Below are 16,667 nucleotides of genomic sequence, written 5' to 3' on the forward strand. Positions count from 1 at the left end.
CGGCTCCCACTGGCTGCGGTTCGCTGCTCCAGGCCAATGGGGGCTGCGGGAAGCGGCGCGGGCCGAGGGATGTGCTGACCGCTTCCCACTGCCCCCATTGGCCTGGAGCAGCAAACCGCAGCCAGTGGGAGCTGCGATCGGCCGAACCTGCAGATGCGGCAGGTAAACAAACCAGCCTGGTCCGACAGGGGGCTTACCCTGGCGAGCTGCATGCCAAAGGTTGCCGATCCTGACCTACAACTATATCTGCTTTAAAAGCGTCTTAACTTCCACATGAAATTCACTGGAAGTACTAGTGTTGCTTATCATTAACTTATCAGTCTGGAGGAGTACCTTCTATGTTGAAGCAATGTTGAACATCTAGTCAGTATTATTCCACTGCTGCCACCTCCCTACGCTTCCAACTGTTGCTTGCTGAAGGTGTGAGAATTTGTGTGATGAGTAACTCTGATCTCCCACATGGCAATGTGTTACACAAGAACAGAATCAACTAGCAGCTGGCTTTTTGTTTCTCATTCTACAGCTAGTATGCTGTTGAAAATGTCTGTTTAGGCTGTTGACTATTCTTAAAATGATTTAGACTAGGGGAGACTGTAGTATGCACATACCTGGCATTATGCTGGTTCTTGAAGTGGATAATTTTGACTACAGTTTAGCAACTAACTGAATTTGAAGGCTGATTAAATAATTCTGTCAGACTGGGTTTTTGGAAAACTTCCTTTTAACCTTGCAAGGAAGAGGTTGGTTGATCCTGTTCTGGGAGTCTTAGAGTTCAGAACAGTTTTTATACTGTACTCCCAAGCACTCACCCCCACCCCCACCCCCAGAGGATTTTGTTGCTGAAGCTTTCTGGCACTGCTTCTGTTCCCAGGCTGTTCTGTATATTTTAAAAATGCAGTAATATGAACTCAAAGTATTCTCATTAAAACAGATACTGTGCCAGAGGATTGGAGGGTAGCGAATGTTTTACCTATACTTAGGGATAATCTAGGGAATTGCACTCCAGTAAGCCTTACCTCTGTACCTGGCAAATTGGTTGAAACTAATAAGTAGAATAAAACACCGGGAAGACCATGTGATAAGGGTTTAACCTGCACAGTTTCTGCAAAGGAAAATCCTATCTCGCTAATCACTTCAAACTTGAACATGTCAGAGTAGTGTATATTAGAGAAGTGGTTGACATGACTTATTTAGACTTGCAAAAGTCTTCTGACGACTTTCAGGAGAGGCTGCTAAGTAGTCATGGACTGAGAGGCATAGTTTTGTCATGGATCAAACACTGACTAGAAGGGGGAGGAAAACAGTTTAATAGTCCATTTTTATCATAGCAAAAGGCTAACAGTGGAGTGGCTCAAGGTTCCTTACTAGGCCCCATATTGTTTAATGATCTGGAAAGGAAGGCTGAGAAGTCAGGTAGCAAAATTTTCAAATGCCATAACTTAGATTATTTAAGACTGGAGGACTGTGAGGAACTTGAGTGATCTAAACAAACTTGATGAATGAGCAACATAATGGCAAATGTTCTGTGTTGATGCATGCAGGGCAATGCAAGTAGGGGGGAAAAACTTAACCTTACAATTTGCAAGGTTCTAAATTAATTGTATCAACTTGGGAGGGACCTGGGCATCCTCTTGCAGAGGTCTTCACTGAGCTGTTCACAATACTGTTTGGTTTTTTGATCAAAACTATACAAGATGGGGATACATAAGGAATGGGATGGAGAATATGGGAAACATTAAGCCACTGTATAAATTAATGATGCAGAAACCTCTAGAATACTATGTGAACCACTACTCATAGCGTATCCCAAAAGGATATTGCAGAATTGGGGGGAGTGGGGGCATGGCGAGGGTAGAGAAGGGTGACACAGATTAGGAGCATGGGAAAAACACATGAAGAGATTGAAAAAAAAAAATGGTTGTTTACCTTTAAAAAAGAGATGATGACAAGGTATGGTATAGAGAAGATGGATCAGGAGCTTCAGTTCTCCTTGTTTCTTAACACGAGAACAGGATGACATTCAATAAAATTACAAGGTGCAAAACTAAAACTGATAGGAAATTACTTTTCACACATTGTGTAATTAGACTGGAACTCAATTGTAGTAAGTCATTGAGGCCAAGAACTTATCAAGAATCGCAAAAAATTGATATTCTTGATACAGGATCATTAAATCGTAGAAATGTAGGACAGGAAGGGACCCCAGTAGGTCTAGTCCAGTCCCCTGAATTGAGTCAGGACTAAGCATTACCTAGGCCATTGTTTCTCAATGACCAGTCCGTGGACTGGCGCAGGTCCCGGAGATCTCCCTGACACAGTTTAGGAAGTCAGCAAGCCAGCCCCTGGTTTCAAAAAGGTTGAGAAACACTGATCTAGACATCCCTGACAGATGTTTGGAGGTTTTTAAGACCAGGTTAGACAATAACAGATTCCACAACTACCCGAAGTGTGTTGTTCCTGTGCTTAACTGCCCTTAGAGTTAGGAAGTTTTTTTTCTAATGTTTAACCTAAATCTCCCTTGCTGCAATTTCAGCCAAGGACTTCTTGTCCTGTCCTCAGTGGTTAAGGAGAACAATTTATCATCCTCTTTATAACTACCTTTTACATACTTGACTGTTTATGTTCCCTTTCAATCTTCTCCTGACTAAATAAACCCAATTTTTTCAGTCTTTCCTCATAGGTCATGTTTTCTAGACCTCTAATCGCTTTTGTTGTTCTTCGAGTGATTGCTCATATCGATTCCAATTAGGGGTGTGTGCGCCGCATGCACGGTCGTCGGAAAGATTTCCCTTAGCAGCTCCCATCAGCTTGGCTGTGGAGCCCTCTGCAGTGGTGCCTTCATAGCGCTCAATATGTCACCCTGCCAACCCAACCCCCCTTCAGTTCCTTCTTACCATCCAGGACAGCCGTTGAAACAGCGTTTGCTTGCTCAGCAAGGGCTTTCATTAGCGTTTCTCCCTAGTTAGTTCTAGTTACTCGTTTTAGTTTACATAGTAAACAGTTTAGATAGTGAGGTTTGGGAGCAGGATCTCTCCCCAATCCCTAACCTCTCCTCGGGCTCCGGGGCATGCCGTGAGCCCAGGGCTTGCTTAAAGTGTCTGGGGGAAGCATGCCAGACTGAGGTGCAAAGACTCTGTGGCAGACTCCGGTTTCAATTCTGACAACCTCCAGGGGTGTGGAACGCAAATACTTCGTCCCTTCCAAGGGCTCCAAATATCTGTTCTCACACCCGCAGCCTTGCTCTCTGGTCTTGTCGGTGGTTAACGAGAGAGAGCATCAGGAACAGCAAGGCCTGGCCCGCAAATCTAAGGAGGCAAAAAGGATGGACCTTTTCGGTAGGAAGGTCTATGTCACCGAGGGCCTTCAGCTGAGGATAGCTAACCAGCAAGCTATCCTTAGTAGATACAACTTCAACTCATGGGCCTCCATGTTGAAGTTTAAAGAGCTGATCCCTGCAAACTCTAGGACCGAATTCTCTGCCATTGTCGAGGAAGGGAAGGGAAGGCGGTGGCCTGGATCTCGCTGCAGGCATCCCTAGACTCAGCGGACTCAGCAGTCCGTACCCTCTCCTCCGGCATAGCCATGAGGAGGACATCCTGGCTTCAGGCATCCAGGTTACCCCCGGAGGTGCAGCAAACCCTGCAGGACCTTGCCTTTGAGGGTGCGGGGTTATTCATTGAGCAGACCGACTCCAAGTTGCACAGTTTGAAAGACTCCATGGCTACCATGAAGTCATTGGGGATGCACATGCCGGCAACCCAACGCAAGCACTTCAAGCCCCACCCCAGCCGCAACAACAGCGACCATATCTTCCTCAGCCGAGGCAGGATTTCTATAGACGAAGGGGCAAGAACGTCAGGTGCAAGCCTTCCAACCCCCCTTTGGGGCAGGGCCAAGGCCAGTCCAAACCTTAATCAGCTTCTAAACAGGCCTTTTTGAAGGTGCAACTGAGGACGGTGCACCTGTCTCTCCACCGGATCCTTACCCGTGTTTTCTGAACCGTCTGTCCCACTTCTGCTGTGCTTGGTCCCAAATAACATCAGGCCACTGGGTTCTTCACACAGTAGAAGTGGGATATTCTCTCCAATTCTGCTCCTCCCCTCCCTCCCACCCACCTTCCCCATCTGTCTTCAGGGCCCTATCAAATTCAGGGCCATGCAAAATGCATCACAGACGGTGAAATCTGGTCTTTTGTGTGCTTTTCTTTTATAAAGATTTCATGGGGGCGACCAGTGTTTCTCAAACTGGGGGTCCTGACCCAAAAAGCAGTTGCGGGGGGGGAGGGGGGTTGCAAAGTTATTTTAGGGGGTGGTCACGGTATTGCCACCCTTATTTCTGCGCTGCCTTCAAAGTTGGGCAACCAGAGAGCAGTGGCTTTTGGCCAGGCACCCAACTCTGAACGCAGCACCCCACCAGCAGCAGCACAGAAGTAAGGGTAGCAGTATCGCAACCCCTCCCTACAATAACCTTGCAACACTACACCCCCCAATTCCTTTTTGGGTCAGGATCCCCTGCAGTTACAACACCATGAAATTTCAGATTTAAATAGCTTAAATAATGAAATTTACAATTTTTAAAATCCTGTGACCATGAAACTGAACAAAATGGACCATGAATTTGGTAGGGCCCTAGCAATGCAGTAGCAAAACAGGCTAATGTGGTCCTTGGATGTATAAGTAGGGAAGTAGTTAAAAGTAACCTTCCTTATTCATATTGTCTCTGTATATGGTAATGGTGAGAGAGATCCTAAATATTGAATCCAGTTCTGGTGTCAACATTTTTTATAAGGATGTTGAAAAACTGGAGAGGATGCAGAGAAGAACCACATTTTTTTAAGGGCTGAAAAAAGTCTTAAAGTGAGAGACTGAAGATGCTCAGTCTGTTAAGCTCCTCCCCCCCAAAAAAATCAGGAGGTGACTTGATTATGGTGTGCAGGTACCCTCACAGAGAGAAAATACCAGGTACTAGAGGGCTGCTTTATTTATCAGAAAGGTATAACAAGACCAATATCTAAAGTTAAAGGCAGACAAATTCAAATTAGAAGTAAGGTACCAATTTTTGATTAACCATTGGAACAAACTGCCATGGGAAGTTATTTGGTTCACAGGAGTAACTGGATGAAATTCTGTGGCTTGTGTTGTACAGGATCAGACTAAATGATCTAATGGTCCCTTCTGACTTAGTCTGTGAATAGTGTCCCATGTGTATATGTGCCTCAGTTAATGGAAAGCCTGTGTGTAGGTAAAGAAAATTGCTGGCTGCTTCCAAATACTTGGGAGAGAATCTAACTGTTCAGTAAATCAGTGGACACAATGGTGTAGACCTTGGGCAAGATAAAGACATTCTAACCCTAGGCAGTGAAGTAAAAGCTACAAGCTGTTTTGCAGATTGGAAAAACTAGTTATTGATATATATAATTAGTTGTACTCACAAGGCTGAAATATTTTGTAATGGATCTTACTGCATGCAGAGATACATAGTGTAATCCTTTGGTATTGAACTAGAAACAGTTTTTTTTAAAAAGGTATAAATTTAACTGTTCTGGCAGTGAGGGAAGTATTCTGGAGGCATCCTTTTTTAAGTTGGTGGATAAGTAGAATTACTACTATTAATAGTAATTCTGAGTACAGGTTATGACTGCCAGTTAGGGTCTGTAGTTTCCATGTTGTATAGTAAATCAAGAGGCAGCTTGCTTAGATTATGCCTGCCTTAGTTCATGTAGTGGTAGGTATCTTGGAGTTATCAGCCATATAAAATTAGTGTTAAAATTAGTTTTTTCAAATAGTGAACATCACTATAGGTACATAGCTGTAGGTACAGTTACAATACATTAACACTGTAATATACTTAAGTTCTTGTAATGCGGTTGTACTTTAGTAGAAATTTGGGATCTAATTTTTTTTATTGTGTATTTTAGGTATCCAAGGGGGTGACTTAACACTTTCACCATGCGTGAATACAAGCTAGTTGTTCTTGGCTCAGGAGGTGTTGGAAAGTCTGCTCTGGTAAGTAGTATTCCTTTAACTACTGTAACTAATAGATCTCTTTTGAAGCAGTTTAGACATTTTTTTTCTACTGACTTGCCTTATTTTTAGTTAGTAGGTAGGTGTACTTTCATGCACACTTCCATATGTGCATGGAAACTAATGACTTGAGTGTGAATGGCTAGATATAGACACTTACCTCCCCATATTATATATGCAAACTTGGGCTTTGTGCCTGCACATCCAATATCGGGTGTCCATTCGTGTGCATGAATGTACGCTTGCCAAACTGCTGGAAATCAGACCCTTAGTACTAAAAGGATGCTTAACTTAACCTTAGGAACACATTATTGCTGATCTCATCAACTTGAAGGTTAAGATTGAAATGTGTCTGAGATCTAAGTTTGACTTTATCCATGTCTGGTTTTGCTAATACCTCACAGTCATAGTGCTTTTCAGCCATAGCTCTCAATGTTTTGCAATGGAAGGAAAGTGCATCCCTACTGCACTGGTGAGAAACTGAGGCTATCAAGGTGAAATAACTTATCAAAGGTCACTCATATATTGGGGTCAGTTACAGGGATGGAAGTGGAACAGATCCCGGTCAGGTCAGCTCCCAGTTCATTGGATGACTGTGCCAGCTACTGAGACAATGATGGTGGGGTTTTTTGTTTTGTTTTCCCCCACCCTGTATTTGCTTGGTTACATTCACCAGTATAGTGAGGATATATACTGCTCTGGAAAATGTACTGAGGAATTCATGCCTGATTGTGCACTGGTACCAAAGCCATTCCACCCACCACTCCATCTCACTACCACCATAGCTGAGCCTGCAGGGTTGGGCTCCTGCTCTCTCTTGGCTCTCACTGCTGCTGCCACCATTGAGCCTCATGAACCCAGGTGGAGGAAAGAGGATGCTTCTGTTCATTATTTTCTCTCTCCAGATGTCCAGAGAGTGGAGGAAGGAAGGGAATTCTCCAGTGGTAGAGAAATGGAATATATTTCCCCAAAGGTGGGAGAAGGGGAAAGGATTTCTTCAGATGGAAGGGGAAGTGTTGAAGTAGTGATGGGATTCCCAAAGTGTTTGGGGGTAGGGAGGAGCAGGAGGGTTGCACAGAGGGTGAGTTAATGGACAGAGGAAGGAAGGTTTCAAATGTTTAACTAAATGTGATACTTAACCTGGCTAAGAAGGCACATTCTGAAGTTGTGCAAGACCACAAAAATTGCCTTTTGCCAGTCCACTCTATTCCTGGACTCTTAAATGAAAAAGTAACTTGGCCCTTGCCACAGACTGCATAACACCACTGATTTAGTCAATATTTTTGTTGCTGCAATTTCATTTGAATTACTAATTGGAGAAACATAATACTTAATCTGTATGGTCAACAGTTCTAAGGGAAACAAATACAAAACAAAATACAGCAAAGTTGAAACAGCATAACTTGGGTTACAGTACGTATACATACTGGTTTTGTAAAATTTAATCACTTAATTTTGCCCACATTTGCTCAGTTGTTAATCTGATAAAAGTAGTAAGTCTCTCCACTTCCTAACTTATTCTGGCCAACCATATTTCTATAGTTAGTATGGATGTTGCAGCCATACTGTTTTAGCCGTAGTGGGAGAATGAGGCCATTTGCAGGGACTTCACTTGTTATGCATCTGAGTGTAGAAATTGTCCTGGTTTGCTCTCAGTTTGGGTTAAATTAATGTTAAATAATGTTATACAAGTGGGACAATGCAGAATGTGTAAGTCTGGGGCAATATACAGTTTTGTAAAATTGAATTTGTTTTTACCATTAGTGTAGAATATCTCTTGGATTTATGCCTGTCAATAAATGAAGTGATTGACTTTTTGTTGGTGAATCTATACATGCACTTAATTTGCCTAAAATGTTCTAATACTCTTAACTTTGAAACCATTTTTAAACCAACTTTGTGAAGAAATTTTCATCTTCACGCTCCCATCAAATTAGATGCTCCGAAAAACTGTAGACCACCTTCTCCCACTGTGTACAGGAGGGTAGGGTGCTTAACACTAACCACCACGCCTTATGGCAAATTCCAGACTTTCAGGGTTCATACCCTGCCTGTCCTGTGACTGACTGATCCCTGTCAAGGATGGACATAGCCAGTGCCTCTTGCTTCTGGGAGAGCCACATCCCAGAGAGGCCTCTGTGTGCAAGTGTTCTTTCTCCAGCACCTGCAAATCCAGGGATGTGCAGCTCAAGCTATATCTGCTAGGGTAGTCTATGTGGGTCACTTGAGACCTAGAGATGACGGTTACTCCCAGAGTGACACCAGATAAGCCAACATCAGCCAGTGCTCTCTCAAGTCAGGCACACGTTATACATTGGAATTGGGCAGTAGAAAGAGGGTGAAAAGGATGTCATCAGAGCTGGCACTAGTGACTAGCCAACCCCTTCAAAGTCACCAGCTGCCCAGGCAGCAAAGTCAGCACCTGTCACTATAAAAGTGTCACTAAATCAAAGCCAGATATTCAAACATTGCTCCAGGCACTAAGGAAAATTACAAAAAAAAGGACACACAATATTACTCCAAGGACAGAGCCTCTAGGTCCTCAATCAGAACTGGAATGGCATAGTGGAAAAGAAACCCCATGGTGACCTCTTTCCTGGTATTGTGACTGAGCCCAGTAAGGGCCTGAGATTTGTCCTGGAGGGATCCATATCACTTCTGGAGACATTCCATTTCCACTAGGCCTCGGTGGCCATCATAGCTGACAAATGGGCACTGAACATCTCCCAAGACTACCCTATACATTTCCACTCCTTAACCCTGTACCTATCCCCTTCCCTTTTCAGGGACCCTTCTCACAAGAGCCTGTTACAATTAGAAGTGGTGTCATTGCTTTGTCTGGGAGCTCTGAGAGGTACCTATGAAGTACAGGGGAAGAGGCTTCTACTCAAATATTTCCTTGTCTCAGCGAAAAAGGGGGTTCTCTGTCCTGTCCTAGATCTGAGAGACTCACAAATACTTACACGTCAGATTCAGAATGGAAACGCTTGTCTCTATCATTCTCTCTTCCAGCTCAAAATTGGTTCAAGGACAGATCTCAGCAGGAGATGGCAGCAAACCTAGCCTGTTCTTTCAACTGGGTTTTTTAGTGAACTAAGAAAAATAAGCCTTTAGCCTGTTACAGATAAGACTGAATGCTGATCGATTCCAGGTCAGTGAGTGTACCTTGCCAAAGATGGTCTTGTGAATGCATTAGCTATTACTCTAGATAAAAGTAAACCCAACAATGATCGTAGATGTGTTTGGGGCTGCTAAGCCATATGTCAGCATGCTCATACATAATGTTGCTTGCTAGACTTCACCTATGGCAGTAGTCACCAACCGGTTGATCCTAGAGTATCTCCCAGTTGATCACGATCTCCGGCGGTGTAGCGTGGCTGCCACTAAGGCAGACTCACTGCCTACCCTGGCCCCATGCCACTCCTGGAAATGGCCACCACAGCCCAGGGGGGAGGGGCAGGGGTCTCCCACTGTGCTGTGCTCCTGCCTGCAAGCACCATCCCCACAGCTCCCATTGGCCGGGAGAGCTGTGGGGGCGGTGCTTGCAGAGGGACACGCGCACACACGCACGTGCGCGCACACACACACACACGCGCGCGCGCACACACACACACACACACACACGCACACACACACACACACACGCGCGCGCACACACACACACACACACACACGCGCGCACACACCCTGCAGGGGCGCATTGGACCCTTCTGGGAGCAGTGTGGGGCTGGGGTAGGTAGGGAGCCTGCCTTAGCCTTACTGTGCCTGCCGCTGACCAGGAGCCGCCGGAGGTAAGTGCTGTCCGGTGGGAGGCCGCACCCTGTGCCCTCTCCTGGAGCCTGCTCCCCAAGCCCCACCCTGATCCTCCTCCCAGAGCCAGCACCCCATACCCTCTCCTGTACCCCAACACTCTGCCCCAGCCCTGACCCCTCCTGCATCCAAACTCCCTCCTAGAGCTTGCACCCCAACCCCTGCCCCAGGCTCAGCCCAGAGCCTCCTCCCACACTGCGAACCCCTCGGCCCCTGCCCAGAGCCCGCACCCCTCCCTCAAACCCCAACCCTCTGCCCAGCCTGGTGAAAGTGAGTGAGGGTGGGGGAGAGCAAGCAATGGGGGGGAGATGGAGTGAGCGAGACCTCGGGGAAGGGGCTGGATAAATCCTGGGTTGCCCTTAGATTCAAAAAGTGATCTTGGACATAAAAAGTTTGGAGACCACTGATCTATGGCCATTCCAGCTCTAACTCCAATTGGTCTATTTCCTAGCAAAACACTAAATTAAATCAGAAAGTCGTGATCCCACTTCATGTCGTCACAGGACTGACATGGTTGAAGGAACCAAAAATATGACAAAAAGAACAGGAGTACTTGTGGCACCTTAGAGACTAACAAATTTATTTGAGCATAAGCTTTTGTGGGCTACAGCCTACTTCATCGGATGCATGTAGTGGAAAATACAGTAGGAAGATGTGTGTGTGTGTGTATGTATATGTATATACACAGAGAACATGAAACAATGGGTGTTACTATACACACTATAAGGAGAGTGATCAGTTAAGGTGAGCTTTTTATCAGCAGGAGAGAAGAAAAAAAACTGTTTGTAGTGGTAATGAAAATGGCCCATTTCCAGCAATTGACAGAGATGTGAGGAACTGGGGGGGGGGAATAAGCATGTACATGGCAGAGGGACATTGCTGGCACATGATGGCATGTATCACATTGGTAGATGTGCAGGTGAACGAGCCTCTGATAGTGTGGCTGTTGTGATTAGGTCCTATGATGGTATCCCCTGAATAGATATGTGGACAGAGTTGGCAATGTGATATATGCCATCATCTGCCAGCCCCTCTGCCATGTACATTGGCCAAACCGGACAGTCTCTACGTAAAAGAATAAATGCACACAAATCAGACGTCAAGAATTATAACATTCAAAAACCAGTTGGAGAACACTTCAATGTCCCTGGCCACTCAATTACAGACCTAAAAGTCGCAATTTTCCAACAAAAAAACTTCAAAAACAGACTCCAATGAGAAACTGCTGAATTGGAATTAATTTGCAAATTGGACACCGTTAAATTAGGCTTGAACAAAGACTGGGAGTGGATGGGCCATTACACAAAGTAAAACTATTTCCCCATGCTTATTTCCCCCCCCCACCCTCCTACAGTTCCTCATATCTCCTTGTCAATTGCTGGAAATGGGCCATTTTCATTACCACTACAAACAGTTGTTTTTTTCTCTCCTGCTGATAAAAGCTCACCTTAACTGATCACTCTCCTTATAGTGTGTATAGTAACACCCATTGTTTCATGTGGGGGGGGGGGGTGTGATATATCTTCCTACTGTATTTTCCACTACATGCATCCGATGAAGTAGGCTGTAGCCCATGAAAGCTTATGCTCAAATAAATGTTAGTCTCTAAGGTGCCACAAGTACTCCTGTTTTTTTTTGCGGATACAGACTAACACGGCTGCTACTCTGAAAAATATGACAGGGAGCCCACCTGGACAATCTGCATATGCAAGGGAACTGGTCCCCAGAAGACCTGGGACTCCACATCAGTGTCTTGAAGCTCTAAGCCATCAGGCTAATCTGCATAGCTTTCCTGCCTATTTTTCAAAATCCACCATGCAGATTCTGGCTGGCAACATGCAAGGAAGCATACACTCCTTCCCTTATGTCTGGAAACTATCTAGCTCCTAGCATGATGCCACCAAAACAGAATAACTGGACAGCTTTTCACCTCCTGGGAGTCAGCAACAACCTGGCAGACTTCCTGAACAGACAATCTGTTACTACTCAAGTGGTCACTGTAGAGATCAGTCATAGCGCCAATATTCCTGTGTTGGCAGATCCTGGTGGTATACTTGTTCAGCACTAGGTGTCAGACTTCTTGTTCAGAGGAGGTGTGAGGCTGCGGACATTATTTGACACCTTCTTTCTGTAATAGTCACAAGATCTTCTATATGTCTTTCCATCAATTTCCAGGGTAAAGTCAAAATCAAATGACACAACCACAATCATGCTTATACTTCCCTACTAGTAGAGTTTCGTTTGACAGATCTACAAATATCTGTTCAGGAACCTGTCTCACTCTCAGACTGCCCGGATCTAATCTCACAGTACTGTGGCCAGATACTCCATCCAGACCTGAAGTCAGTGCACCCGTCAGTGAGGTTGTTAGCTGAATACCACACACCATGACTGCGGTCTACATATCCTAAGATGAAAAAGGTTCTTGATATGGGCATCCCAACATAGACTGGGTCCAGACCAAACCTCGATAACAGATTCTGTACTACCTATTGCAGGTAAAACAGACAGTCTTCCATTAAGTTTTGCTAAGGTCAGCAACTTCAGCTTCCCATCCTCCTGTATAGTCATGCTCTCTTTTCTCACCTAATGGTATCTGTTTCTCAGACCTATTGCATGCTTACCCACCAGAGACCCTCTTCCCACCAGGAACCTCAACAAAGTCTTCCTTAGACTCATGGAGCCTCCCTCTGAATCTCTTTTGGAATGTTCTTTTGAAGGCTGTTCTAGTGGCTATCACTTTAGCCAGAAAAGTGAGCAAGCTTGAAGCACTTATGGCTGAAACTCCCCATGCGACATTCCAGAGGACCGGTATAAGGTAGCACTAAGTCCTCATTTATCTATCACACTCTACATCAGGAGAAAAAATTGTGCGCCCATTCAATGTCTCCAGGACTTTGTGCTATTATGTTGACAAGACTAAACCGTTCAGACTGTCCCCATCTATTTCTGGCTATAGCTATGTGTTTAGGCCATCTCTTCACAGAGACTATTGAAATAGATAACACGTGTCACGTATTCCCAGCTGGCTACTACACCTCTCCCACCGAACATTAAGGCTCATTCCACCAAAGCTCAAGTGGCATCCTTCTGCTTCAGAAATGTGCTGACCGAAATCTGCAAAGCTCTCTCCTTGACATGGAGTAACTCACTGACTGTCAAGCATTATGCTTTGGACCTGGCTGCTAAGTTCAGGAGAGCAGTTCTGAAATCACTTTTTGACTGACATAGCTGGTACTCCTCACTGCTACCATCATGAGCAGGATACTGCTTGTTACCCATCTACAGTGGGATCTACACTGACACATTCAGGAAGAAGAGACTTACTACTTCCCTACAGTAATTGTAGTTCTTCAAGATTGTCAGTGCAGATTCCCCCTCCCCCAATCCACGTTCCATCTCCACTTTAGGAGTCTTCAGCTATCAATCTCACACATAAGGGATTCTACTTTATCACAGCTGGAGGGAGGAAAAAACCTGTAGGACCAAGGGTGGGACACAATGATGGATCTGCTTTCTGGAGTTGCAGGCCACCGGTAGATTGCTCTTTGGGGCAGCAATTACTTGCAAGCAAGTTTTGTTCTGTCAAACTCTGCCATTCACAAAATCATTTGCTGAAAAATATTTAGATTTTACATAGCTCTTTTCACCCGAATATCGGAGCAAACGTCATTATCCTCATTTTACAGATGGGGAAACTGAATTACAGAGAGGGGAAGATCAGTAAAAGTCAAAGTAGAACCGAGGTCTCCAGATTCCTGTAAATTGGACTGTTTTAAATGTGACCCCCTTCTTGGTAGGGAGACATGAACATTTATGTTCAAGTTCTAGGTAAAAAATGATTACTAACGGTGGCTTCATCTTGCTAGCAAGTCTAAACTCAGTCAAGATCTAATATCTGAATGTTCTGACATTGTCATTGCATACTTTGATACAGGTGTTTGACACTTTTTTTAAAAATCCATCCTGAAGTGCTTATAGTCTTATTTCCCAAACTATTGAAAGTTGAATTTCCCCTCCAGGGAAATCAGTTGTTCATGCAGCATCTTGTCCAGTGTCAGCCAAAGTTAATAAACTTGATATGAAAATGAATAATACAATTGGTACTTTGGCTTTTCAATTTAAAATAAAGCTGTTGCAGAATCTTCAGTCTCCTGCATCAGAGCACCACAGAATTTAGGTCTAGCATCCCCTGCATTACGTGGGTCTCAAACCTAGAAAGCAAAGCAATGAGATGAGATTGGGAAGAGCATAGAGTAAAAGAAAATGAACAGACAATGTAATGGAGACAAGATTATGCAGGAAATCAGACATAGAATTAGTTCTTGAGGAAAGCTGGAGGAAGAAATTGGCTACAGAGCAGGTTGGAGAAAATATTGGATATGTCATACAAATTCATTGAATACTGGTGAAACTTTTTGAAAAATATATTCACTCTACAATATTTGCAGCCCTGTGATGGATATCGCGACTGCATGCAGTAACTTTAAGGCAACATATTATGCTAAATTTATTAATCTGTTATATATCAAGGTACGCCAGGATTGTATGCAACTTCACGGGGGGGTGGGGGAGGTTGCTACAGCATTATTAGTAACTAAGAACAGTGGAAGGTGATAACCTGAGTGACTCATCTTAAACACTTTCAGAGAGCTATTGCCTTCTGGGGGAAGCTTACATATACTGATTTAAACTGGGTTTTCCGGAGACCGATGGGGAGAGAGCTTTTGGCATGTAAAGGCTGTGTTTAAACTGACTCAGGACCTTCTTTTTGATACAGCAAACAGACAGGGCCTTCTGTCCGGGGGAGGGGCACCCTTGCAAAAGGGTTGGAAAGACTTTGGCTTCTAGGCCCCCATAACACTGGTGGGTGACTCCTGGTATGTTTAGTGTGGTTTTAAATCTGTTTGTTTTTATTATGTTTTCTGTAATGTTTTTACCTTAAGAATAAATGTGCTTGCTTAGAGCTGTGTGGTAACTTGTAACTGCTGGCAATACGCTGTTCAGAGTGTGGCAGGAAAGGGAATATAGGTGTGATTACCCTGAAACTCCTACTTAGTGTATCCCTTGCATTGATTATACCTTATTTCTTTGCTGTGCTCCCATTTCTTTATCTATGATGCATCATTCTGCACCTTTCCGTGGTCTGTCTCTTGATGTTCCATGAAGCTCAGTATACTTTACTTTTTCTGTTCTCTGTCCTTTCATGCCTGCTTATGCATGCATGCCCAGATCTTGGAAATTGTACAAGACGACATCTAGCCAGAGGACAAACTTACCATCTATAGACTAATACGAAAGAGGTTACTACTTTGTCTGTCCAGGAGCCAAAGTGAGGAATTCTTGCTTTTCTTCTGCCCACCCTAGCTTCTGGGAAAGCAGAAGGTTCTGGGGTTCCTACTGGAGTGCTGTCCTTGAATGTGTTGAAATGAAGGTCTGGATTCTACAGAATTTGATGTTACTCACCCAGGAAAGCTTCCTACTCTTCACGCTGTTTTTTTTTGTTTTTTGTTTTTTTATATTTATTTTTATCCTAGTGTTACCTATGATAACTTCCTAGTACAGACTAAGGTCTTTTGATGGGCAACTAAGGCACTTCTTAGAGCAGAAGCCTATTCATTATGGATAGGCTTTACCTGAATACCAGCATACAAAGAAATCCTGCTGTTCAAAGAGGCAGTTTGGAAGGGTATTTAAACAAGAACAAGGGACCAGGGATGAAGGTTTTGACACTACATAAGTGAGTCCTAGAATTGAAGTGTGTAAACTGAATAGCAAATTGGTTAAATGGTTGTGTATATATAACAACATTAAATTATAGATCTTGATGGTGAGAACTTCCTAAAGAGGAACATTTAGGGTGTTAAAAGCAACAGAGGGGCCTGTGGCACCTTTAAGACTAACAGAAGTATTGGGAGCATAAGCTTTCGTGGGTAAGAACCTCACTTCTTCAGATGCAAGTAAAGAAGTGAGGTTCTTACCCACGAAAGCTTATGCTCCCAATACTTCTGTTAGTCTTAAAGGTGCCACAGGACCCTCTGTTGCTTTTTACAGATTCAGACTAACACGGCTACCCCTCTGATACATTTAGGGTGTTGCTTTTCAGTATATTTAAGTTAAAGTAGGCCTGTTACTGAAGTTGTAAAACTTGCTACTGATAATACTGGAAACATACCTTGAGTGACTTCCTCTTCAGAAATAAATCTAAATGTGCTAGGAGAGTGGATTGTGGAATGGTAGGTGGGTTTTAGTACTAGCAAATATAGTCTTGAATTTATAAATCCTAAACAAGGCTAAAACTTTTGTCATGGTTATTTTTAGTAAAAGTCACGGACAGTTCACAGGCAATAAACAAAAATTCATGGAAGCTGTGACCTGTCTGACTTTTGCTGCTGCAGCTCCATGGTTTTCCCCCGCCACTGCATGGCTGGGAGCTGTGGGTTTCCCCCTCTGCCTGCGGCAGCTGGAAGCTGCAGGGGGACACCCCCAGCCGCTCGCCCAAAGCATTCCCCTCCCTGCGTGAGGCTGGTGACAGTTGCTGGAACCCTGAGGAGGGCCCTCTCAGGAGTCTGTCACATGTCGCTGGAACCTTTCAGAGGGCCCCCTGCCAGAACCCTGCTGGCTGCCAGCTCCAGAGTCCTGCAGCCCTTTGGGCTGAAGCAGAGAATGTCACAGAGGTCTCTGGAAGTCATGGATTCCGTGACTTCCAGAATCTGACATAAACAAACATAGCCTTAATCATAAAGCAACAACTGCAGCAGCCACATACTGTCCAAAATGCAAAATTTCTACTATTCTTTGATGTGACCTTTCTGACTGTCAATAGCTACAAGG

The 16,667-nt window shown here is 44.2% G+C and overlaps 1 protein-coding gene across 1 annotated transcript in view; it reads left to right on the forward strand.

Annotated features, from left to right (window-relative positions):
* RAP1B (RAP1B, member of RAS oncogene family) overlaps positions 1 to 16,667 on the forward strand; it is a 72,344-nt gene that overhangs the window by 26,993 nt on the left and 28,684 nt on the right. Inside the window, exon 2 of the mRNA XM_024218275.2 lies at positions 5,918 to 6,005. Within this exon, the coding sequence (XP_024074043.1) occupies positions 5,949 to 6,005 (57 nt within the window). The 5' untranslated portion in view covers positions 5,918 to 5,948. The remainder of the gene's footprint in view (positions 1 to 5,917; positions 6,006 to 16,667) is intronic.

The sequence above is a fragment of the Terrapene carolina genome, unplaced genomic scaffold (genome assembly GCF_002925995.2).
Source record: "Terrapene carolina triunguis isolate 2854851 unplaced genomic scaffold, T_m_triunguis-2.0 Scaffold68, whole genome shotgun sequence".
Taxonomy (NCBI): Eukaryota; Metazoa; Chordata; order Testudines; family Emydidae; genus Terrapene; species Terrapene triunguis.